General features: G+C 45.9%; 1 protein-coding gene across 3 annotated transcripts in view; it reads right to left on the bottom strand.

Moving 5' to 3' along the window:
- Positions 1-1,726: 1,726 nt before the first annotated feature.
- LOC124044246 (NGFI-A-binding protein 1-like) overlaps positions 1,727-26,315 on the bottom strand; it is a 43,630-nt gene continuing 19,041 nt past the window's right edge. For 2 of the 3 annotated variants that reach the window (XM_046363856.1, XM_046363855.1), the window contains exons 4-8: positions 20,707-20,758; positions 18,136-18,255; positions 11,808-12,081; positions 3,353-3,517; positions 1,727-3,206 (exon numbers count right to left, since the gene is read on the bottom strand). In XM_046363856.1, coding sequence (XP_046219812.1) covers positions 3,136-3,206; positions 3,353-3,517; positions 11,808-12,081; positions 18,136-18,255; positions 20,707-20,758 — 682 coding nt within the window. In that variant the 3' untranslated portion in view covers positions 1,727-3,135. The remainder of the gene's footprint in view (positions 3,207-3,352; positions 3,518-11,807; positions 12,082-18,135; positions 18,256-20,706; positions 20,759-26,315) is intronic. The other variant, XM_046363857.1, reaches the window with a different exon arrangement.

Below are 26,315 nucleotides of genomic sequence, written 5' to 3'. Positions count from 1 at the left end.
AGTAGAGATAATGATTTATTTCAGCTTTTATTTCTTTCATCACAGAAGTTTACATACACTGAATTAAGATTTGGTAGCATTGCCTTTAAAATTGTTTAACTTTGGTCAAACGTTTCGGGTAGCCACCCACAAGCTTCCCACAATAAGTTGGGTGAATTTTGGCCCATTCTTCCTGACAGAGCTGGTGGAACTGAGTCAGGTTTGTAGGCCTCCTTGCACTCACGTGCTTTTTCATTCCTGTCCACACATTTTCTATTGAGGTCAGGGCATTGTGATGGCCACTCCAAGACCTTGACTTTGTTGTCCTTAAGCAATTTTGCCACAACTGTGGAAGTATGCTTGGGGTCAACGTCCATTTGGAAGACCCATTTGCGACCAAGCTTTAACTTCCTGACTGATGTCTTGAGATGTTGCTTCAATATATCTATATCCCTTCCTCATAATGCCATCTATTTTGTGAAGTGCATCAGTCCCTCCTGCAGAAAAGCACCCCCACAACATGATGCTGCCACCCCCGTGCTTCACGGTTGGAATGGTGTTCCTCAGCTTGCAAGCCTCCCCCTTTTTCCTCCAAACATAACAATGGTCATTATGGCTAAACAGTTCTATTTTTGTTCCATCAGCCCAACCAGAGGACATTTCTCCAAAAAGTACGATCTTTGTCCCCATGTGCAGTTGCAAATCGTAGTCTGGCTTTTTTATGCCGGTTTTGGAGCAGTTGCTTCTTCCTTGCGGAGCACCAATTCAGGTTATGCCAATATAGAACTTGTTTTACTGTGGATACAGATACTTTTGTACCGGTTTCCTCCAGCATCTTCACAAGGTCCTTTGCTGTTGTTCTGGGATTGATTTGCACTTTTCGCACAAAAAGAACGTTCATCTCTAGGAGTCTCCTTCCTGAGCGGTATGACGGCTGCGTGGTTCCATGGTGTTTATACTTGCATACCGTTGTTTGTACAGATGAACGTGGTTCCTTCAGGCGTTTGGAAATTGCTCCCAAGGATGCACCTGATGAGTGGAGGTCAACTATTTTTGGTTGATTTGGCTGATTTCTTCTGATTTTCCCATGATGTCAAGCAAAGAGGCACTGAGTTTGAAGGTAGGCCTTGAAATACATCCACAGGTACATCTCCAATTGACTCAAATGATGTCAAGCAAAGAGGCACTGTGTTTGAAGGTAGGCCTTGAAATACATCCACAGGTACATCTCCAATTGACTCAAATGATGTCAAGCAAAGAGGCACTGAGTTTGAAGGTAGGCCTTGAAATACATCCACAGGTACATCTCCAATTGACTCAAATGATGTCAAGCAAAGAGGCACTGAGTTTGAAGGTAGGCCTTGAAATACATCCACAGGTACATCTCCAATTGACTCAAATGATGTCAAGCAAAGAGGCACTGAGTTTGAAGGTAGGCCTTGAAATACATCCACAGGTACATCTCCAATTGACTCAAATGATGTCAAGCAAAGAGGCACTGAGTTTGAAGGTAGGCCTTGAAATACATCCACAGGTACACCTCCAATTGACTCAAATTAGCCTATCAGAAGCTTCCAAAGCCATCACATCATTTTCTGGAATTTTCCAAGCTGTTTAAAGGCACAGTCAACTTAGTGCATGTACACTTCTGACCCACTGGAATTCTGATACAGTGAATTATAAGTGAAATAATCTGTCTGTAAACAATTGTTGGAAGAATTACTTGTGTCATGCACAAAGTAGAAGTCCTAACCGACTTGCCAAAACTATAGTTTGTTAACAAGAAATTTGTGGAGTGGTTGATAAACACATTTTAATGACTCCAACCTAAGTGTATGTAAACTTCTGACTTCAACTGTATCTGTTTGAGGTCATCTTGAGGGGAACTAAGACTATGGCTAACGCTAGCCAACAGGAAATAGAACTACTGCACAGTAACCACGATCCCCAAAACTGGGAAAACGAGACATTGACACTGGGTTTCTCAACAACACATTGTCTGTGTTGCTCTACTTATACACACTTGGTTTTGTACTAGTTAAAGTGAGAAGGTGGGATGTAAACCCTGTTATTACTGTTTTGTAGTTGACTACTACTTCTAGGATTTCCCTTCCGTTTAGTAAGACAGAGTACGTCAACGTCTCCATTTATATGGCCTCTGAGGCCCTTGTCATGAAAATCCCTACTTGTGCTTATTCTTGATGGCTATCATACACACTCAATGTTATCACAGAAAACTGTCTTGCAATAATATACAAATATGGTACTTTGTTGTCCCACAGGTTGTCATCCCGTATGTTGTTGTCGTCCCATATGTTGGGGCGGCAGGGTATCCTAGTGGTTAGAGCGTTGGACTAGTAACCGAAAAGTTGCAAGATCAAATCCCTGAGCTGACAAGGTAAAAATCTGTCGTTCTGCCCCTGAACAAGGCAGTTAACCCACTGTTCCTAGGCCATCATTGAACATACGAATTTGTTCTTAACTGACTTGCCTAGTTAAATAAAGGTAAAAATTTAAATGTTGTTGTCGTCCCATATGTAAATTCCAAATGAAGGCTCTCACTGAATTGTAATAAATATTTAAGTTTGTGTCATAAATGAAAGCCTCTAAGTTTTTTTTTAAAATCACCATTAGAACCTTGGTTGAGTCAACCCATGGCAACACCATGGTAACACCATGGTAACCTGGCACTTTGTCAACATAAATAAGACTTTTCTGAGCCAAATCCTGGTTGACTCAAAGTCGGTGGAACTTCTAGTGTTGTCCTGGTAACTGATGTCCTAATTTTACACAGCATCAACGACATCAACGACAAATAAACACTTTTCAGTGTCAGAATTCTGTATGTACAAATACATCTACAGACCCCTCGCCGTCAGTCTTGAAAGTAAGAAAGGAGAACGGTAGAGTAGGGAAGGGAGGGGGAATCAACACAGTCAGTGAAAATACAAAAAAATGAGAGAAATAAAGGCTCTCTAGGTGCTTTGGCAAAAAAGAAACTACATGTAAAATCCCTTATCTTGAGGCAACATTGGTTGTTAAGGCTCTAATGCAGCTGTGCTTGTTTAGTATTGCCCAACGACGACTGTGTTGTGAAAGAGGGATGCGCAAGGAGGAAGAGGAGGAGGAGATGAGGTGCTATCTGGAATCCTCTGGCTATGATTTGATGGTCTTCTTGTCAGAAAGGCTGAGAGCCCCTTGGGAGAAGTCAGCCCCGTTCCCATTTTCTGGAATGAGAGAGAAAATAAATAAAACAGGAGTTGGATATCTCATGATTCAGCATGAGAGAACTATGACAAAGAATAAACAAACTAATTCAGTATCAAATGATGAATTGTGAATGAACAATAAGAGAGCATCTCTAGGGGCAGACCTATGGTCAGAGTTTTGCACTTGACATTGCTATGGTGACTCGTGGGCGGGGTCTTTCCCTCCCTGTTGCCGTGATGCCTCTTCAGCTCATTGGCTAGTTGTTTCCCCAGGGGTGTGTCTCCATTCGACTTTTGACCCTCCACCTGCAGGTTCCGTGGCCTCTCCCCTGCAGGAACACACAGCTAGGTAAGGATGAAGTTAGGATACAGACAGCTAGGTCAAATCAAATTTTATTTGTCACAAGCGCCAAATACAACAAGTGTAGACCTCTACAGTGAAATGTTTACTAACAAGCCTTTAACCAACAATGCAGTTTAAAAAAATATCTAAAAAAATAAGAAATAAACTAACAAATAATGAAAGAGCAGCAGTAAAATAACAATAGCGAGGCTATATGGTGGGGGGGGGGCAAAGCAAGTAGTCTGGGTTGCCATTTGATTAGCTGTTCAGGAATCTTATGGCTTGGGGGTAGAAGCTGTTTAGAAGCCTCTTGGACCAAGACTTGGCGCTCCGGTACCCCTTGCCTTGTGGTAGCACAAAGAACAGTCTACGACTGGGTTGGCTGGAGTCTTTGACAATTTTCTTTGTCTTTCTCTAACACCGCCTGGTATAGAGGTCCTGGATGGCAGGAAGCTTGGCCCCAGTGATGTACTGGGACGTGCGCACTACCCTCTGTAGTGCCTTACAGTCGGAGGCCGAGCAGTTGCCATATACCAGGCACTGATGCAAGCAGTCAGGATACTCTTGTTGGTGCAGCTGTAGAACCTTTTGAGGATCTGAGGACCCATGCCAAATCTTTTCAGTCTCGGGAGGGGGAATAGGTTTTGTCGTGCCCTTTTCACGACTGTCTTGGTGTGCATGGACCATGTTTGTTTGTTCGTGATTTGGACACCAAGGAACTTGAAGCTCTCAACCTGCACTTTCACTAAAGCCCCATTGATGAGAATGGGGGCGTGCTCGGTTCTCCTCTTCCTGTAGTCCATAATCATCTCCTTAGTCTTGATCACGTTGAGGGAGAGGTTGTTGTCCTGGCACCACACAGCCAGGTCTCTGACTCCTCCCTATATGCGGTCTCGTCGTTGTTGGAGATTAGGCCTACCACTGTTGTGTCATCGGCAAACTTAATGATGGCGTTGGGAGACGTGCTTGGTCTTGCAGTCATGAGTGAACATGGAGTACAGGAGGGGAATGAATACACACCCTTGAGGGGCCCCCGTGTTAAGGATCAGCGTGGTGAATATGTTGTTACCTACCCTTACCACCTGGGGGAGGCCCATCGGAAGTCCAGGATCCAGATCCAGAGGGAGGTATTTAGTTTTGTGATGAGCTTTGAGGGTACTATGGTGTTGAATGCTGAGCTGTAGTCATAGTCAATGAATAGAATTCTTACATAGGTGTTCCTTTTGTACAGGTGTGAAAGGGCAGTGTGGAGTTCAAAAGAGATTGCATAATTTGTGGATCTGTTGGGGCGGTATGCAAATTGGATTGGGTCTAGGGTTTCTGGGATAATTTGTAGATGTGAGCCATGATCAGGCTTTTAAAGCACTTCATGGCTACAGACTTGAGTGCTACGGGTCAGTAGTAATTTAGTCAGGTTACCTTGGTTTTCTTGGCCACAGGGACTATGGTGCTCTGCTTGAAACATGTTGGTATTACAGACTCAGTCAGGGACATGTTGAAAATGTCAGTGAAGACACTTGCCAGTTGGTCAGCGCATGCTCGGAGTACACGTCCTGGTAATCTGTTTTATAAGCTTCTGGGTTAGTGTCCCGCTCCTTGAAAGAGACGCCTCTACCCTTTAGCTCAGTGCAGATGTTGCCTCTAATCCATGGCTTCTGGTTGGTTTATGTACGTACAGTCACTGTGGAGACGATGTCATCGATGCACTTATTGATGAAGTCAGTGACTAATGTGGTGTAGTCCTCAATGCCATCGTAAGAATCCCGGAACATCTTTCAGTCTGTGCTAGAAAAACTGTCCTGTAGCTTAGCATCTGCTTCATCTGACCTCTTTTTTTTTATTGACCGTGTCACTGGTGCTTCCTGCTTTAATTTTATGCGTGTAAGCAGGAATCAGGAGGATAGAATTATGGTCAGATTTGCCAAATGGAGGGCGAGGGAAAGCTTTGTACACATCTCTGTGTGTGGAGTAAAGGTGGTCTAGAGTTGTTTTTTCCCCTCTGGTTGCACATTTAACATGCTGATAGATATCAGGTAAAACAGATTTAAGTTTCCCTGCATTAAAGTCCCCGGCCACTTCTGGATGAGCGTTTTCCTGTTTGCTTATGGCGATATACAGCTCATTGATTGAGGTCTTATAGTGCCAGCCTCGATCTGTGGTGGTATGTAGACAGCTATGAAAAATACTGATGAAAAATCTCGAGGTAGATAGTGTGGCCTACAGCTTATCATGAGATATTACAGTTAACGTCCCGTTGGTAGGATATACATGCATTTAACTCTCCCAATTTATTTCTCCACTGATTGTGCGTTGGCCAGTAGTACGGATGGCAAGGGCAGATTCGCCACTCATCAGTGGATCCTCACAAGGCACCTCGATCTCTTTCCGCTATATCTTCACTGTCTCTTTCTACTGCGAATGATGGGGATGGGGGCTTGTTCGGGTTCGCATAACGACAAAGCTAGGATACAAACAAAATAGACCACCGCTGTTATTTAAAGGGATACTTTGTAATTTTGGCAATGAGGCTCTTTATCTACTTCCCCAGAGTCAGATGAAGTCGTGGATACCATTTTATGTCTCTGTGTCCAGTATGAAGGGAGTTAAGGGCACTTTCGCGAGCAAATGCTAACCAGCATTAGCTCAATGACTGGAAGTCAATCGGTATCCGCTAGTTTATGAGTATTCGTCAGGCAGGAAAATTGTATCCACGAGATCATCTGACTCTAGGGAAGTACTGTAGATAAAGGGCCTCATTGACAAATTCCTGAAGTGTCCCTTGAACCTGCAACTAGGCATGGAGCTGTTATGTAACCTGTATTTAGACAGGGAGCTGTTATGTAACCTGTATTTAGACAGGGAGCTGTTATGTAACCTGTATTTAGACAGGGAGCTGTTATTTAACCTGTATTTAGACAGGGAGCTGTTATTTAACCTGTATTTAGACAGGGAGCTGTTATTTAACCTGTATTTAGACAGGGAGCTGTTATTTAACCTGTATTTAGACAGGGAGCTGTTATTTAACCTGTATTTAGACAGGGAGCTGTTATTTAACCTGTATTTAGACAGGGAGCTGTTATTTAACCTGTATTTAGACAGGGAGCTGTTATTTAACCTGTATTTAGACAGGGAGCTGTTATTTAACCTGTAATTAGACAGGGAGCTGTTATGTAACCTGTATTTAGACAGGGAGCTGTTATGTAACCTCTATTTAGACAGGGAGCTGTTATTTAACCTCTATTTAGACAGGGAGCTGTTATTTAACCTCTATTTAGACAGGGAGCTGTTATTTAACCTCTATTTAGACAGGGAGCTGTTATGTAACCTCTATTTAGACAGGGAGCTGTTATGTAACCTCTATTTAGACAGGGAGCTGTTATTTAACCTCTATTTAGACAGGGAGCTGTTATTTAACCTCTATTTAGACAGGGAGCTGTTATTTAACCTCTATTTAGACAGGGAGCTGTTATTTAACCTCTATTTAGACAGGGAGCTGTTATGTAACCTCTATTTAGACAGGGAGCTGTTATGTAACCTCTATTTAGACAGGGAGCTGTTATGTAACCTCTATTTAGACAGGGAGCTGTTATTTATATATGCCATTTAGCAGACGCTTTTATCCAAAGCGACTTACAGTCGTGTGTGCATACATTCTACGTATGGGTGGTCCCGGGGATCGAACCCACTACCCTGGCGTTATAAGCGCCATGCTCTACCAACTGAGCTACAGAAGGACAGAGAGCTGTTATTTAACCTGTATTTAGACAGGGAGCTGTTATTTAACCTGTATTTAGACAGGGAGCTGTTACGTAACCTGTAATTAGACAGAGAGCTGTTATTTAAAAAAAGGTTCTACAGCTGCAACATCGAGAGCACTCTGACCGGTTGCATCACTGCCTGGTACGGCAATTGCTCGGCCTCCGACCGCAAGGCACTTCAGAGGGTAGTGCGTACGGCCCAGTACATCACTGGGGCTAAGCTGCCTGCCAACCAGGACCTCTATACCAGGCGGTGTCAGAGAAAGGCACTAAAAATTGTCAAAGACCCCAGCCACCCCAGTCATAGACTGTTCTCTCTACTACTGCATGGCAAACGGTACCGGAGTGCCAAGTCTAGGACAAAAAGGCTTCTCAACAGTTTTTACCCCCAAGCCATAAGACTCCTGAACAGGTAACCAAATGGTTACCCGGACTATTTGCATTGTGTGCCCCCCCAACCCCTGTCACTTCTTTTCTCTGTTTACCTTATATGCATAGTCAATTTAACTATACATTCATGTACATACCACCTAAATTGGCCCGGCCAACTAGTGCTCCCGCACATTGTCTAACCGGGCTATCTGCATTGTGTCCCACCACCCGCCAACCCCTCTTTTTACTCTACTGCTACTCTCTGTTCATCATATATGCATAGTCACTTTAACGATACCTACATGTACATACTACCTCAATAAGCCTGACTAACAGGTGTCTGTATATAGCCTTGCTACTCTTTTGTCAACTGTCTTTTTACTGTTGTTTAGAGCCTATAAGTAAGCATGTCACTGTAAGGTCTACACCTTTTGTATTCGGTGCACGTGACATATAAACTTTGATTTGATTTCATTTAGACAATGGCTGTAATTGAACCTGTTCCGAGGCAGAGAGCTGTAATTGCACCTGTACTTAGGCAGAGAGCTGAGAGCTGTAATTGAACCTGTACTGAGGCAGAGAGCTGTAATTGAACCTGTACTTAGGCAGAGAGCTGTAATTGAACCTGTACTTAGGCAGAGAGCTGTAATTGAACCTGTACTTAGGCAGAGAGCTGTAATTGAACCTGTACTGAGGCAGAGAGCTGTAATTGAACCTGTACTGAGGCAGAGAGCTGTAATTGAACCTGTACTGAGGCAGAGAGCTGTAATTGCACCTGTACTTAGGCAGAGAGCTGAGAGCTGTAATTGCACCTGTACTTAGGCAGAGAGCTGAGAGCTGTAATTGAACCTGTACTTAGGCAGAGAGCTGAGAGCTGTAATTGAACCTGTACTTAGGCAGAGAGCTGAGAGCTGTAATTGAACCTGTACTTAGGCAGAGAGCTGAGAGCTGTAATTGAACCTGTACTTAGGCAGAGAGCTGAGAGCTGTAATTGAACCTGTACTTAGGCAGAGAGCTGAGAGCTGTAATTGAACCTGTACTTAGGCAGAGAGCTGAGAGCTGTAATTGAACCTGTACTTAGGCAGAGAGCTGAGAGCTGTAATTGAACCTGTACTTAGGCAGAGAGCTGAGAGCTGTAATTGAACCTGTACTTAGGCAGAGAGCTGAGAGCTGTAATTGAACCTGTTCCGAGGCAGAGAGCTGTAATTGAACCTGTACCGAGGCAGAGAGCTGTAATTGAACCTGTACCGAGGCAGAGAGCTGTAATTGAACCTGTACCGAGGCAGAGAGCTGTAATTGAACCTGTACTGAGGCAGAGAGCTGAGAGCTGTAATTGCACCTGTACTGAGGCAGAGAGCTGTAATTGAACCTGTACTGAGGCAGAGAGCTGTAATTGCACCTGTACTGAGGCAGAGAGCTGTAATTGAACCTGTACTGAGGCAGAGAGCTGAGAGCTGTAATTGCACCTGTACTGAGGCAGAGAGCTGTAATTGAACCTGTACTGAGGCAGAGAGCTGAGAGCTGTAATTGCACCTGTACTGAGGCAGAGAGCTGTAATTGAACCTGTACTAGGCAGAGAGCTGAGAGCTGTAATTGCACCTGTACTGAGGCAGAGAGCTGTAATTGAACCTGTACTGAGGCAGAGAGCTGTAATTGCACCTGTACTGAGGCAGAGAGCTGTAATTGAACCTGTACTGAGGCAGAGAGCTGAGAGCTGTAATTGCACCTGTACTGAGGCAGAGAGCTGTAATTGAACCTGTACGGAGGCAGAGAGCTGTAATTGAACCTGTACGGAGGCAGAGAGCTGTAATTGAACCTGTAAGCTGATTGAACCTGTACGGAGGCAGAGCTGTAATTGAACCTGTACGGAGGCAGAATTGAACCTGTACGGAGGCAGAGAGCTGTAATTGAACCTGTACGGAGGCAGAGAGCTGTAATTGAACCTGTACGGAGGCAGAGAGCTGTAAACCTGTGAACCTGTATGGAGGCAGAGAGCTGTAATTGAACCTGTACGGAGGCAGAGAGCTGTAATTGCACCTGTACGGAGGCAGAGAGCTGAGAGCTGTAATTGCGCCTGTACTGAGGCAGAGAGCTGAGAGCTGTAATTGAACCTGTACCGAGGCAGAGAGCTGTAATTGAACCTGTACTGAGGCAGAGAGCTGAGAGCTGTAATTGCACCTGTACTGAGGCAGAGAGCTGTAATTGAACCTGTACTGAGGCAGAGAGCTGTAATTGAACCTGTACTGAGGCAGAGAGCTGAGAGCTGTAATTGAACCTGTACCGAGCCAGAGAGCTGTAATTGAACCTGTACTGAGGCAGAGAGCTGAGAGCTGTAATTGCACCTGTACCGAGGCAGAGAGCTGTAATTGAACCTGTACTGAGGCAGAGAGCTGTAATTGAACCTGTACTGAGGCAGAGAGCTGTAATTGAACCTGTACTGAGGCAGAGAGCTGTAATTGAACCTGTACTGAGGCAGAGAGCTGTAATTGAACCTGTACTGAGGCAGAGAGCTGTAATTGAACCTGTACTGAGGCAGAGAGCTGTAATTGAACCTGTACGGAGGCAGAGAGCTGTAATTGAACCTGTACGGAGGCAGAGAGCTGTAATTGAACCTGTACGGAGGCAGAGAGCTGTAATTGAACCTGTACGGAGGCAGAGAGCTGTAATTGAACCTGTACGGAGGCAGAGAGCTGTAATTGAACCTGTACTGAGGCAGAGAGCTGTAATTGAACCTGTACGGAGGCAGAGAGCTGTAATTGAACCTGTACTGAGGCAGAGAGCTGTAATTGAACCTGTACGGAGGCAGAGAGCTGTAATTGAACCTGTAATGGACAGACTGCTCTTTAATTACTTCTTACTTTAATTTCCTATTCTTATTCATATTTTTATTTTTTTAACTGCATAGTTGGTTAGGGGCTCGTAAGTAAGCATTTCACTGTAAGGTGAAATGTAAGGTCACTGTAAGGTGAATACACCTGTTGTATTCGGCGCATGTGACAAACACAATTTGATTTGATTACGCTACTGCTACTCTCCGTTTATCATATATGCATCGTCACTTTAACCATATCTACATGTACATACTACCTCAATCAGCCTGACTAACTGTCTGTATGTAGCATTGCTGCTGTATATAGCCTCGCTACTGTTATTTTTCACTGTTGTTTATTATTTCATTACTAATCTATTGTTCACCTAATACTTTTTAAGTAAAAAAAAAAAGGTAAGTAAGCATGTCACTGTAAGGTCTACACCAGTTGTAATCAGCGTACATGACAAATAAACTTTGATTTAATTTAATTGTGCAGGGAGTTTCTGATATAACATAATGATAATAAAAGTACTGTGGTATTGTGCTGTGTATGAAAAGTGTTAGTCACGCCACATTGCTGTCAATGCTGTTTATGAAGACCCAGAGGTAGAGCAACAAGGAAGACAATTCAGTCTGTGTACATGTGTGTGTGTGTTTTATTGTGTTTAAGTGTGTGTTTAAGTGTGTGTGGTTACGCGCCGTGCGAGCATAAAAGGAAACAGAGGAAGCAGGTGAACGGTCAAGAAATCAATGTTTAATTTTGTAATTTGGTTGAATTATTCATTTAAGAGGGCTTCAGGGTAAATCAATAGCTGCCTCAAAGCAAACTTAAAAAACAACTCAGAGCATTTATAACCTTTATATACACACACACACGTCTGCTTTCTGAGGACCTAGATAGTTGGTGTGTATATATTGATATGTAGGCTACATGTGCCATTTGTGTGGACCCCAGGAAGAGTAGCTGCTACGTCACAACAGCTAATGGGGATGTAATAAAATACACACACACACACACACACACACACACACACACACACACACACACACACACCCTGAAAGTCCCCAAAACCTCCCCCCAAAAGAAAATGACTGAGAGAAATGAAAGTGTGACTAGGAAATGAAACCAAGGCAGTGTATATTTAACCAGCAGAAATAGAAGGGTGGCGAACAGTGGCACCCCTGACCCAATGTTAACGTTTTATCCTCCTTACTCCAACACCAACCTTAACCCTGGTTCCTAAACTTAACCTCAACACCTAATTCATTAAACTTTACGTTTTCGTTCTGCTGGTCCAATATACACTTCCTAACATGAATGTGGAATGACTGACCTGGCGGTAGACTGGTGCTATCAGTGGAGACTCTGTTGACATGGTGACGGTGTTCTGGGTTAGTGTTGTGATTCAACCTGAAGGCCCCCAGAGGGACCTTCCACTCCAGAGCCTGCAGTCTGTCCTGGGCCTGCAGTCTGTCCTGGGCCTGCAGTCTGTCCTGGGCCTGCAGTCTGTCCTGGGCCTGCAGTCTGTCCTGGGCCTGCAGTCTGTCCTGGGCCTGCGCTTCGTGATGGATCTCCATCTGTCTGGTCAGCAGACGCTCCAGCTGCAGCTAACACACCCGCATGAACAGACCACACACACACACACAGATGGACAGATGCAGACACACGGAGATACACACACAGACGGACAGACGGAGACACACGGACAGACGGAGAAACACGGACAGACGGAGAAACACGGACAGACACGGATGGACAGATGCGAACAGACACACACACAGATAGAGGCATGCAGAGTTAGAGAAAAACAAAAATAAACAAAATATGTTCTCCTGTCTAGATACTGGTTGTTTATGCACGTATCTGTTCTCCTGTCTAGATACTGGTTGTTTATGCACGTATCTGTTCTCCTGTCTAGATACTGGTTGTTTATGCACGTATCTGTTCTCCTGTCTAGATACTGGTTGTTTATGCACCTATCTGTTCTCCTGTCTAGATACTGGTTGTTTATGCACCTATCTGTTCTCCTGTCTAGATACTGGTTGTTATGCACCTATCTGTTCTCCTCTCTAGATACTGGTATGTTGTTTTGCGGCACAGACAGAGATGGCCGCCTCGCTTCGCGTTCCTAGGAAACTATGCAGTTTTTTGTTTTTTTACGTGTTATTTCTTACATTAGTACCCCAGGTCATCTTAGGTTTCATTACATACAATCGAGAAGAACTACTGAATATAAGATCAGCGTCAACTCACCATCAGTACGAACAAGAATATGTTTTTCGTGACGCGGATCCTGTGTTTTTCCTTTCAAACAGGACAACGGAATTGATCCCATGCAGCGACCCAAAAAAACGACTCCGAAAAAGAGGGAAACGAGGCGGTCTTCTGGTCAGACTCCGGAGATTTAGCATTCTTCTTGCCAATGTCCAGTCTCTTGACAACAAAGTTGATGAAATCCGAGCAAGGGTAGCATTCCAAAGGGACAGAGACTGTAACGTTCTTTGCTTCACGGAAACATGGCTCACTGGAGAGACGCTATCCGAGGCGGTGCAGCCAACGGGTTTCTCCACGCATCGCGCCGACAGAAACAAACATCTTTCTGGTAAGAAGAGTGGAGGGGGCGTATGCCTTATGGCTAACGAGACATGGTGTGATGAAAGAAACATACAGGAACTCAAATCCTTCTGTTCACCTGATTTAGAATTCCTCACAATCAAATGTAGACCGCATTATCTACCAAGATAATTCTCTTCGATTATAATCACAGCCGTATATATCCCCCCCAAGCAGACACATCGATGGCTCTGAACAAACTTTATTTAACTCTTTGCAAACTGGAAACCATTTATCCGGAGGCTGCATTCATTGTAGCTGGGGATTTTAACAAGGCTAATCTGAAAACAAGACTCCCTAAATTTTATCAGCATATCGATTGCGCAACCAGGGGTGGAAAAACCTTGGATCATTGTTACGCTAACTTCCGCAACGCATATAAGGCCCTGCTCCGCCCCCCTTTCGGAAAAGCTGACCACGACTCCATTTTGTTGATCCCTGCCTACAGACAGAAACTAAAACAAAAGGCTGAGGTCTGTCCAACGCTGGTCTGACCAAGCGGACTCCACACTCCAAAGACTGCTTCCATCACGTGGACTGGGACATGTTTCGTATTGCGTCAGATAACAATATTGATGAATACGCTGATTCGGTGTGCGAGTTCATTAGAACGTGCGTTGAAGATGTCGTTCCCATAGTAACGATTAAAACATTCCCTAACCAGAAATCGTGGATTGATGGCAGCATTCGCGTGAAACAGGAAGCGCGAACCACTGCTTTTAATCAGGGCAAGGTGTCTGGTAACATGACCGAATATAAAACAGTGCAGCTATTCCCTCCGCAAGGCTATCAAACAAGCTAAGCGTCAGTACAGAGACAAAGTAGAATCTCAATTCAACGGCTCAGACACAAGAGGCATGTGGCAGGGTCTACAGTCAATCACGGACTACAAGAAGAAATCAAGCCCAGTCACGGACCAGGATGTCTTGCTCCCAGGCATACTAAATAACTTTTTTGCCCGCTTTGAGGACAATACAGTGCCACTGACACAGCCTGCAACGAAAACATGCAGTCTCTCCTTCACTGTAGCAGAGGTGAGTAAAGACATTTAAACATGTTACCCCTCGCAATGCTGCAGGCCCAGACGGCATCCCCAGCTGGCCGGTGTGTTTACAGACATATTCAATCAATCCCTATACCAGTCTGCTGTTCCCACATGCTTCAAGAGGGCCACCATTGTTCCTGTTCCCAAGAAAGCTAAGGTAACGGAGCTAAACGACTACCGCCCCGTAGCACTCACTTCCGTCATCATGAAGTGCTTTGAGAGACTAGTCAAGGACCATATCACCTCCACCCTACCTGACACCCTAGACCCACTCCAATTTGCTTACCGCCCAAATAGGTCCACAGACGATGCAATCTCAACCACACTGCACACTGCCCTAACCCATCTGGACAAGAGGAATACCTATGTGAGAATGCTGTCCATCGACTACAGCTCAGTATTTAACACCATAGTACCCTCCAAACTTGTCAAACTTGTCAAACTCGTCATCAAGCTCGAGACCCTGGGTCTCGACCCCGCCCTGTGCAACTGGGTACTGGACTTCCTGACGGCCGCCCCCACGTGGTGAGGGTAGGCAACAACATCTCCTCCCCGCTGATCCTCAACACTGGGGCCCCACAAGGGTGCGTTCTGAGCCCTCTCCTGTACTCCCTGTTCACCCACGACTGCGTGGCCACGCACGCCTCCAACTCAATCATCAAGTTTGCGGACGACACAACAGTGGTAGGCTTGATTACCAACAACGACGAGACGGCCTACAGGGAGGAGGTGAGGGCCCTCGTAGTGTGGTGTCAGGAAAATAACCTCACACTCAACGTCAACAAAACTCAGGAGATGATTGTGGACTTCAGGAAACAGCAGTGGGAACACCCCCCTATCCACATCGATGGAACAATAGTGGAGAGGGTAGCAAGTTTTAAGTTCCTCGGCATACACATCACAGACAAACTGAATTGGTCCACTCACACAGACAGCATCGTGAAGAAGGCGCAGCAGCGCCTCTTCAACCTCAGGAGGCTGAAGAAATTTGGCTTGTCACCAAAAGCACTCAAACTTCTACAGATGCACAATCGAGAGCATCCTGGCGGGCTGTATCACCGCCTGGTACGGCAACTGCTCCGCCCTCAACCGTAAGGCACTCCAGAGGGTAGTGAGGTCTGCACAACGCATCACCGGGGGCAAACTACCTGCCCCCCAGGACACCTACACCACCCTATGTTACAGGAAGGCCATAAAGATCATCAAGGACATCAACCACCCGAGCAACTGCCTGTTCACCCCACTATCATCCAGAAGACGAGGTCAGTACAGGTGCATCAAAGCTGGGACCGAGAGACTGAAACAGCTTCTATCTCAAGGCCATCAGACTGTTAAACAGCCAACACTAACATTGAGTGGCTGCTGCCAACACACTGACACTGACTCAACTCCAGCCACTTTAATAATGGGAATTGATGGGAAATGATGTAAATATATCACTAGCCACTTTAAACAATGCTACCTTATATAATGTTACTTACCCTACATTATTCATCTCATATGCATACGTATATACTGTACTCTATATCATCGACTGCATCCTTATGTAATACATGTATCACTAGCCACTTTAACTATGCCACTTTGTTTACATACTCATCTCATATGTATATACTGTACTCAATACCATCTACTGTATCTTGCCTATGCTGCTCTGTACCATCACTCATTCATATATCCTTATGTACATATTATTTATCCCCTTACACTGTGTACAAGACAGTAGTTTTGGAATTGTTAGTTAGATTACTTGTTGGTTATTACTGCATTGTCGGAACTAGAAGCACAAGCATTTCGCTACACTCACATTAACATCTGCTAACCATGTGTATGTGACAAATACAATTTGATTTGATTTGATTTATGCACCTATCTGTTCTCCAGTCTAGATACTGGTTGTTTATGCACATATCTGTTCTCCATCCAGCCATCCATCCAGTTATCCAGTCCATCAGCCAGCCATCCATCCAGTTATCCAGCTCATCAGCCAGCCATTCATTCAGTTATCCAGCTCATCAGCCAGCCAGCCATCCAGTTACCCTGCTCATCAGCCAGCCATCCATCCAGTTACCCTGCTCATCAGCCAGCCATCCATCCAGTTATCCAGCCATCCATCCAGTTATCCAGCTCATCAGCCAGCCATCCATCCAGTTATCCAGCTCATCAGCCAGCCATCCAACCAGTTATCCAGTCCATCAGCCAGCCATCCATCCAGTTATCCAGCCATCCATCCAGTTATCCAGCTCATCAGCCAGCCATCCATCCAGTTACCCAGCTCATCAGCCAGCCAACCATCCAGTTACCCAGCTCATCAGCCAGCCATCCATCCAGTTACCCAGCTCATCAGCCAGCCATCCATCCAGTTACCCAGCTCATCAGCCAGCCATTCATCCAGTTATCCAGCTCATCAGCCAGCCATCCATCCAGTTACCCAGTCCATCAGCCAGCCATCCATCCAGTTATCCAGTCAGTCAGCCAGCCATCCAGTTACCCAGCTCATCAGCCAGCCATCCAGTTACCCAGCTCATCAGCCAGCCATCCATCCAGTTACCCAGCTCATCAGCCAGCCATCCAGCTCATCAGCCAGCCATCCATCCAGTTACCCAGCTCATCAGCCAGCCATCCATCCAGTTATCCAGCTCATCAGCCAGCTATCCATCCAGTTATCCAGCTCATCAGCCAGCCATCCATCCAGTCATCCAGTTATCCAGTTCATCAGCAAGCCATCCATCCAGTTACCCAGCTCATCAGCCAGCCATCCATCCAGTTATCCAGCTCATCAGCCAGCCATCCAGTTACCCAGCTCATCAGCCAGTCACACAGTCAGTCAGCGAGCCAGCCAGCCATCCATCCATCCAGTCATCCAGTTATCCAGTTCATCAGCCAGCCATCCATCCAGTTATCCAGTCCATCAGCCAGCCATCCATCCAGTTATCCAGTCCATCAGCCAGCCATCCAACCAGTTATCCATCTCATCAGCCAGCCATCCATCCAGTTATCCAGTCAGTCAGCCAGCCATCCATCCAGTTACCTAGCTCATCAGCCAGCCATCCATCCAGTTACCCAGCTCATCAGCCAGCCATCCATCCAGTTACCCAGCTCATCAGCCAGTCAGCGAGCCAGCCAGCCATCCATCCAGTCATCCAGTTATCCAGTTCATCAGCAAGCCATCCATCCAGTTATCCAGCTCATCAGCCAGCCATCCAACCAGTCCATCAGCCAGCCATCCAACCAGTTATCCAGTCCATCAGCCAGCCATCCATCCAGTTATCCAGTCCATCAGCCAGCCATCCAACCAGTTATCCAGCTCATCAGCCAGCCATCCATCCAGTTACCCAGCTCATCAGCCAGTCATCCATCCAGTTACCCAGCTCATCAGCCAGTCATCCATCCAGTTATCCAGCTCATCAGCCAGCCATCCATCCAGTTATCCAGCTCATCAGCCAGCCATCCATCCAGTTATCCATCTCATCAGCCAGCCATCCATCCAGTTATCCATCTCATCAGCCAACCATCCATCCAGTTATCCATCTCATCAGCCAGCCATCCATCCAGTTACCCAGCTCATCAGCCAGCCATCCATCCAGTTATCCAGCTCATCAGCCAGCCATCCATCCAGTTATCCAGTCAGTCAGCCAGCCATCCATCCAGTTATCCAGCTCATCAGGCAGCCATCCATCCAGTTATCCAGTCAGTCAGTCACACAGTCAGTCAGCGAGCCAGCCAATTCATCCATCAGTCCGTCAGACAGCCAGTCAGTCAGTCCATCCATCCAGTTATCCAGTCAGTCAGTCAGCAAGCCAGTTAGCCAAACAGTCATCCAGCAAGCCAGTCCGTCAAACAGTCAGTCAGCAAGCCAGCCAGCCAGTCAGTTCTTCCATCAGTCCGTCAGACAGTCAGACAGCCAGTCATTCAGTCAGTCCATCCATCAGACAGCCAGCCAGTCAGTCCATCCATCAGACAGCCAGCCAGCCAGTCAGTCCGTCAGTGGTAGTATCGTCACCTGGATGCAGCGCCCCATAGTCTCCTCTCCTTTAGACTTGGCTGTGGCCAGCTGCTCTCTCAGGGCCACCCTTCTCATGTGGATTGATTGCAGGGCTTCCTGGAGGTCGAAGAAGCCCTCCTGACACAATAAAGAGACAATGAGGAACATTGAGGCCACAGTCCTGATGAGCCCCTCTTTTCTACTCTAGGGGAGAGTGGGGTAAAGTGAGACACCCTTGTTTCTAGGAAACCATACACAACATTTATCATTTGACCAAATTTGACCAATTCACAGAGTCTGTGAGGGAAGAAAACAGCATGCAAAGTGGTAAGAAAGTTAAGGTCCAAGTTGAATGAATGTATTGTCTAAGATTTACTGATGCTTGTATCTAAACCAAAGTTGATCACTTTAAGATTGTTCTATATATCAGTTGGGGTCTCTACTAGCTTCAATATGAGGTCCTAACAGAACTAGACAATCATTTGTGCCAGGTGTGATATTCCTCCTAAGTAGCTCGGGCTAATGTTCCTATCGACTCAGGAACATTAGCCTGCTGGCCTTACTATCGACCCAGTAAGGCCAGCAGGCTAATGTTCCTATCGGCCCAGTAAGGCCAGCAGGCTAATGTTCCTATCGACCCAGTAAGGCCAGCAGGCTAATGTTCTTATCGACTCAGTAAAGCCAGCAGGCTGGTATGTAACTTATGACACTTGTATTGTCAATGTAGTGTTGTATCCAAACACCACTTTAAACGTGTACATGACACTGCAACAACATTTCCCCATGGGGACAATAAAGTCAGTAAGTAAACCTACCACCTGAGGTGGATCCTTCCTGCTGTACTGGGGTGAGTGAAGGTTGGACGAGGAAGGTTAACGCATGTCTGCTGGTCGATCAACCCTGAGCTAACCCTACCTTATGATGTGTCACTCCTTTACAGAACCCACAGAAGGTGTCCAGTCAGACTATGTGTGTGTGTGTGTGTGGGAGAGACAGAAGGAGAATTAAAGACCATATGACGGTGTGAGTATGTGTGCAGACAACTCAACTGTGCAAGTGTATGGGTGTGGGTGATTCAGAGAGCGCCCACATGGTGATGTCATCAGGCATATGGGTAGGCGTGACTGCACTCATTTGGGCATTTCTGTTGTTAGAGTCCACATGGGCGTGTGCCTGGCCCTTAATGGGAGGGTGGCAGCAGTGTGTATGTGTGGTATGGAGAGGACTGAAACAGCAGCAGGAAGGCAGGTGGGTGGGGATTCATTTTAGAACTCTGTTGGTCGTTAAACTCCTTTGTTGTGGTAAATATGTAAAACTTCTCAAGAAGGACACACAGTCATATACAGTCAAAAGAAAACCACCAGGTCGTGAGAACAATTGTCCCTTTAGCAAGAGAAAATTGGCTCAAAATGAAAACAACTCCAAAAGTTGTTTTAAGGAAAATGTGTTTTAATGTATGTAACAAACTGGGTCTTCAGTAGACCCCAATAAGTTACAGAAAACATATTTTCTATGAAAAGAACCCACTCCAAAACATTCATTCATTCATTCTGTTCCCCGTGCGGTGTTGGGTTACATGCAGGAAGACACATTTCAGTTAATTGCATTTAGTTGTACAACTGATTATGTATTCCCCCTTTCCCTTCAAACAAATAACTCTGTATGTGTGTTCTACAAAGTTCTGCAATGTGACTGCCCAAAAGGATTTAGAAACAGGAGGAAGGAGATGGGGGAGTGCGTCTGCTACCTCGCTGGTCCCACCCTGGCCCACCCCTGTACTGTGGAGGCGTGGAGTATGATCACTCACAGAGGTTTGGACCGCCATCAAACGAACCACTGGAGAGAGATGAATGAACAGCTGCCACAATCTCACACAGCTCACTACACAAAGCCACTCTTTACTCAACAGCTCAGAACAATTCAGAGGAGTTTCTGGGGAAACTCTTTACTCAACAGCTGCACTACACTGTGAGGAATGGAAATAGAGGCATTGACACACTGACAGACAAGGCCCTACTACGCAGCATCTGACGCACTTCTAAAGACAATGAGGGGATGCAAGGAGGTGTCAGTCGCTCAATGTGGATTCTTAGGGCGTCACTTAAGGTGCGGAGGAGGTGACCGGATTCGACGGAGAAAGTTTTTATTGCAGTGAACTTTGAGTGCTCACTTACATTATGACACCCAGTAGTCTTGAGGGACACGCCCCCTCTCATTCGAGCCACGCCCACACAGCCAAGCTGGCTGACAGGCAGCTAAGTAAACATTAAGGCGCTGAACACACCCAGCCAGAACCATGCACTGTCTGTCTGTCTGTCTGTCTGTCTGTCTGTCTGTCTGTCTGTCTGTCTGTCTGTCTGTCTGTCTGTCTGTCTGTCTGTCTGTCTGTCTGTCTGTCTGTCTGTCTGTCTGTCTGTCTGTCTGTCTGTCTGTCTGTCTGTATCAGATTGTTAATGGATTAACCCTTTTTAATATACTAACACACAAGTTGTTAGGAAACTGAAGATATAGGAATGAGTTTTAAATTATATATAGACAAACGTGGTGCTCATCAGAACATGCGGTGTGAGAGGAAAGAGATGAGCTCACCTCTGTTTTGATCATCTTGTGAGAAGGATCATCTCTGTCACAACATCGAGACCTACAGGAGATTGAGAGAGAGAGAGACCAGAGAGTGTTTTAGTGGGAGACCAGAGAGGGAGAGTCCAGAGAGAGGGAGAGACCAGAAAGACAGAAACCAGAAATAAAGAAAGACCAGAGAGAGAGGGAGACACCAGAGAGAGAGACCAGGGAGAGAGAGAGGAGACACCAGAGAGAGAGACCAGGGAGAGAGAGGGGGAGAGACCAGAGAGAGAGAGACCAGGGAGAGAGAGGGGGAGAGACCAGAGAGAGAGAGACCAGGGAGAGAGAGGGGGAGAGACCAGGGAGAGAGAGACCAGGGAGAGAGAGGGGGAGAGACCAGGGAGAGAGAGACCAGGGAGAGAGAGACCAGGGAGAGAGAGGGGGAGAGACCAGGGAGAGAGACCAGGGAGAGAGAGGGGGAGAGACCAGAGAGAGAGAGAGACCAGGGAGAGAGAGGGGAGAGACCAGAGAGAGAGAGACCAGGGAGAGAGAGGGGGAGAGACCAGGGAGAGAGAGGGGGAGAGACCAGGGAGAGAGAGACCAGGGAGAGAGAGGGGAGAGACCAGGGAGAGAGAGGGGGAGAGAGAGGGGGAGAGAGAGAGAGAGAGGGGGAGAGACCAGGGAGAGAGAGAGAGAGAGAGGGGGAGAGACCAGAGAGAGAGAGAGAGAGAGAGAGAGAGAGAGAGAGAGAGAGAGAGAGAGAGAGAGAGAGAGAGAGAGCGAGACCAGAGCGAGAGAGAGGGAGAGACCAGAGCGAGAGAGAGGGAGAGACCAGAGCGAGAGAGAGGGAGAGACCAGAGCGAGAGAGAGGGAGAGACCAGAGCGAGAGAGAGGGAGAGACCAGAGCGAGAGAGAGGGAGAGACCAGAGCGAGAGAGAGACCAGAGCGAGAGAGAGACCAGAGCGAGAGAGAGACCAGAGCGAGAGAGAGACCAGAGCGAGAGAGAGGGAGAGACCAGAGAGAGAGAGAGGGAGAAACCAGAGAGAGAGAGAGGGAGAAACCAGAGAGAGAGAGAGGGAGAGACCAGAGAGAGAGAGAGGGAGAGACCAGAGAGAGAGAGACCAGAGAGAGAGACCAGAGCGAGAGAGAGGGAGAGACCAGAGAGAGAGAGAGGGAGGGAGAGACCAGAGAGAGAGAGAGGGAGGGAGAGACCAGAGAGAGAGAGAGAGAGGGAGAGACCAGAGAGAGACCAGAGAGAGAGAGAGAAGGAGAGACCAGAGAGAGAGACCAGAGAGAGAGAGAGAAGGAGAGACCAGAGAGAGCGAGAGGGAGAGAGGGAGAGAGACAGAAACCAGAAAGAAAGAAAGAAAGAAAGAAAGAAAGAGACCAGAGAGAGAGAGAGGGACAGCAACCAGAAAGAAAGAAAGAAAGACCAGAGAGAGAGACCAGAGAGAGACTGAGAGACCAGAGAGAGAGAGGGAGAGACCAGAGAGAGAGGGACAGAAACCAGAAAGAAAGACCAGAGAGAGAGACCAGAGAGAGAGAGACGGAGAGACCAGAGAGAGAGACCAGAGAGACCAGAGAGAGGGAGAAACCAGAGAGAGGGAGAGACCAGAGAGCGGGAGAGGGAGAGACCAGAGAGAGAGGGACAGAAACCAGAAAGAAAGACCAGAGAGAGAGACCAGAGAGAGAGAGACGGAGAGACCAGAGAGAGAGGGAGACCAGAGAGAGAGAGAGGGAGAGACCAGAGAGAGAGAGAGAGAGAGAGAGAGAGAGGGAGAGACCAGAGAGAGAGAGAGACCAGAGAGATAGGAACATTTTAAATAGCGTAAACCTTCAAATAGTGAACAGGATAACATTATATTGATCTGTTAATCCCTAAAGGATCTATAATGCCTAAAGGATCTATAATGCCTAAAGGATCTATAATGCCTAAAGGATCTGTAATCCCCAAAGGATCTGTAATCCCCAAAGGATCTATAATGCCTAAAGGATCTATAATGCCTAAAGGATCTATAATGCCTAAAGGATCTGTAATGCCTAAAGGATCTATAATGCCTAAAGGATCTGTAATCCCCAAAGGTTCTATAATGCCTAAAGGATCTGTAATCCCCAAAGGATCTGTAATCCCCAAAGGATCTATAATGCCTAAAGGATCTGTAATCCCCAAAGGATCTATAATGCCTAAAGGATCTGTAATCCCCAAAGGATCTGTAATGCCTAAAGGATCTATAATCCCCAAAGGATCTGTAATCCCCAAAGGATCTATAATCCCCAAAGGATCTGTAATCCCAAAGGATCTATAATCCCCAAAGGATCTATAATCCCCAAAGGATCTATAATCCCCAAAGGATCTATAATCCCCAAAGGATCTATAATCCCCAAAGGATCTATAATCCCCAAAGGATCTATAATCCCCAAAGGATCTATAATCCCCAAAGGATCTGTAATCCCCAAAGGATCTATAATCCCCAAAGGATCTATAATCCCTAAAGGATCTATAATCCCTAAAGGATCACATTATATTGATCTATAATGCCTGAAGGATCTATAATCCCTAAAGGAAAAAAGGTACATATGAAAACTCCTGTAAAATATTGTCAAATGCTGATTTATTTATTTTTAATTTATGGTGCAACACCAATGACGCAATACCGGCAAGGTGGAAAAATGTGCCGTTCCGCCCTTGAACAAGGCAGTTAACCCCCAACAACAACTGCTCCCCAGACGCCCATGACGTAGACATCAATTAAGGCAGCACCCCGCACCTCTCTGATTCAGAGGGGTTGGGTTAAATGCAGGAAGACACATTTCAGTTGAATGCATTCAGTTGAACAACCGACTAGGTATCCCCCTTTCCCTTTCTTGCCATAAAGCCCACTTCAAAAACAAATGTACAGATTTCACTATACAAACATGCCCATTTAATCCGATTAACCGAAATGTCAGTTATTTTTTGTTAAACAATTAATTGACCAATGTTGGTTAAATTATTAGAATTCCATTTTATTTGAACAATTTTGCAAGCTCAATGCACATAATGCTCAGCTTTTCTAAAGATAAATCAGACCAAGCCCGAACTGTGCAATGTAGTAGGGAGTTGTAGTTTCCAACAGGTCAACATTCTATATACATACTGTAGTTTAGTGCATGACTGGTGATGCACCGATATGACATTTCTGGTCAATACCGATATCTGATATTTTCCTTGCCCCCCCAAAAAAACAATACTGATAACCGATATTCAAAATTTTGCTGCCTTATAAGCTTTCTAGTACAGATAAATAGTTAACACACACACATGGACACAGCGGTCTAAGGCACTGCACCTCAGTGCAAGAGGCATCACTACAGTCCCTGGTTCGAATCCTGGCTCTATCACATCCGGCAGTGATTGGGAGTCCCTTAGGGCAGTGCACAATTGGCCCAGCTTCGTCTGGGTTTGGCCGTTATTGTAAATAAAACTTTGTTCTTAACTGACTTGCCTAGTTAAATAAAAGGTTACACACACCAAAAAGTTATTTTGATGGCATTCACATATGTCCCAATTACCAGTAAAACATAATCAAAACCTATTTATTCCACTTACTTGCTGTGCTGTTTCGTTCTTAATTTCTTCAGTCATTTCATTCTCAACCAGGATTTATATGGAACGCCGGGCGGGTCTCTGCCACGGAACGCCCGGGCGGGTCTCTGCCACGGAACGCCCGGGCGGGTCTCTGCCACGGAACGCCCGGGCGGGTCTCTGCCACGGAACGCCCGGGCGGGTCTCTGCCACGGAACGCCCGGGCGGGTCTCTGCCACGGAACGCCCGGGCGGGTCTCTGCCACGGAACGCCCGGGCGGGTCTCTGCCACGGAACGCCCGGGCGGGTCTCTGCCACGGAACGCCCGGGCGGGTCTCTGCCACGGAACGCCGGTTGGGTCTCTGCTATGGAACGCCGTTTTGGTCTTCGCTACGGAAAGCCGTTGTGGTTTTACGTGTCAAAAAAGATACATGTCAAATAACACTAAGTTAGTGGAATTTTCCATCGTCGTGGTTGCCACTCAATCAGGACCTGAATATGACTGCACGTCACACAATTTAACGCGTTTGTACAGTTTTTACACTATCACTAGTATTTCATATGTTACAACAACTCATCAATACATATGCTATGATGCAGGTTAAGTTGTCTCGCGCACCTACAGTGCTGGTCATTAAAAAAAAGCTAGCTAGCTCATGGACGCAAACAATGTTCTTCCCCTAAAATATAGCATAACAACATAATCTGTTTCAGTAGCTATAGTTAGCTAGCTAACTATATAGCTAGGTGTCATCATCTAAAATAACCCTAATTTATAAGACAGTTCTTATTTGATTAATGGTGGTCGGACCCATCTATGTGAAGTTAGCCACAATAAGGATTAGTCACAATAGTGGACTTTGCGGTTAGCCTTCAAAATAAAAGTATGGCATAATTATACTATTTGTATTCATTTGCATCCCCTTTCAATGACATCATTTTATTTTGAAGGCAAACCCGGATTTCCACTATTGTGCCCAATTCTTATTGTGGCTAGCTTCACAACACATAACCCAGTCCGGTTGAGCCTCACTAGCCAGATGACCTTAGCTTTGGGCAACAGGGTTAAGTAGTTGGCTAGCTATTTACTTTCATGAACTGAAGTTCAATTTCAATAGGCGAACAACAAGTAGCAACCTAGCTAATACTTACTAATTCCTAAATCATTGCTAAGAATAATGAAAATGACTGCAGTTTCTACTGGTCATTGTTTTCAGGCTGGTTGTATTGGTGCTAGCTAGGTACCAAGCTAAAGCTAGCTACCCCAGAAGTTGAGGTTGAACAAATTATGCTTTATTACCAACGGGGTATTGTAAACACATCGTTCGTGGCCGGTGTTTGCAGACTTTTTTTCTACAGCTTTGACAGTGCTACTTTTTTTTGACACACAAAGACCCAAACAGCATTCCATAGTATGTATTTTGTGAAGCTAATAGCAGTGACGCTATTACCGTTCAACTCAGGTAGGGCAACATCTGAATAATAGCGCACTTGGTAGTGTGTACGGGTGCTCGACCAGTCGGCGAAAGACAAACATCACCCACGACAGAGAATGGTTCATTGTCAAGGGCAATGAATTCCATTATCTTGCAGTTAATGGATTTCGCCTTTGAGTTGTCTCTCTGAAAGGTTCTTACTCTTTCAAATGACTGCTCGACTTGTTGACTGCTCGATCACAGCAGACATTGTGGGCTAGGTGAGGAATGCTGTGTTGCACGTGTTGACTGCTCGATCCACACAGCAGACATTGTGGGCTAGGTGAGGAATGCTGTGTTGCACGTGTCGCGCAACATTTTATGTGGCGTCATTACGTCATGTAACTACATTCTAGGTATGGCAGCTTTAACATCGGTTTATAACATCGGAGTTAAACTAGACGTCGGGCCAATACCGATGTTGGCATTTTTAGCTAATATCGTCCGATTCCGATATGTTCACCGATATATCGTGCATCCCTAACAATGACCATAATCCATTGCGCGCCCATACTTGTCCAGTCTGCTGCTACATTAAGTTAGTGTGGGGAAGACAGAGAGAGAATAATGTGCCATCGAGAGGGATAGAGAGCAGTT

This window comes from Oncorhynchus gorbuscha, linkage group LG09 (assembly GCF_021184085.1).
Source record: "Oncorhynchus gorbuscha isolate QuinsamMale2020 ecotype Even-year linkage group LG09, OgorEven_v1.0, whole genome shotgun sequence".
Classification (NCBI taxonomy): domain Eukaryota; kingdom Metazoa; phylum Chordata; class Actinopteri; order Salmoniformes; family Salmonidae; genus Oncorhynchus; species Oncorhynchus gorbuscha.
Note: the sequence above shows the minus strand (reverse complement) of the source record. Positions and strands in the feature narration are given on the sequence as shown.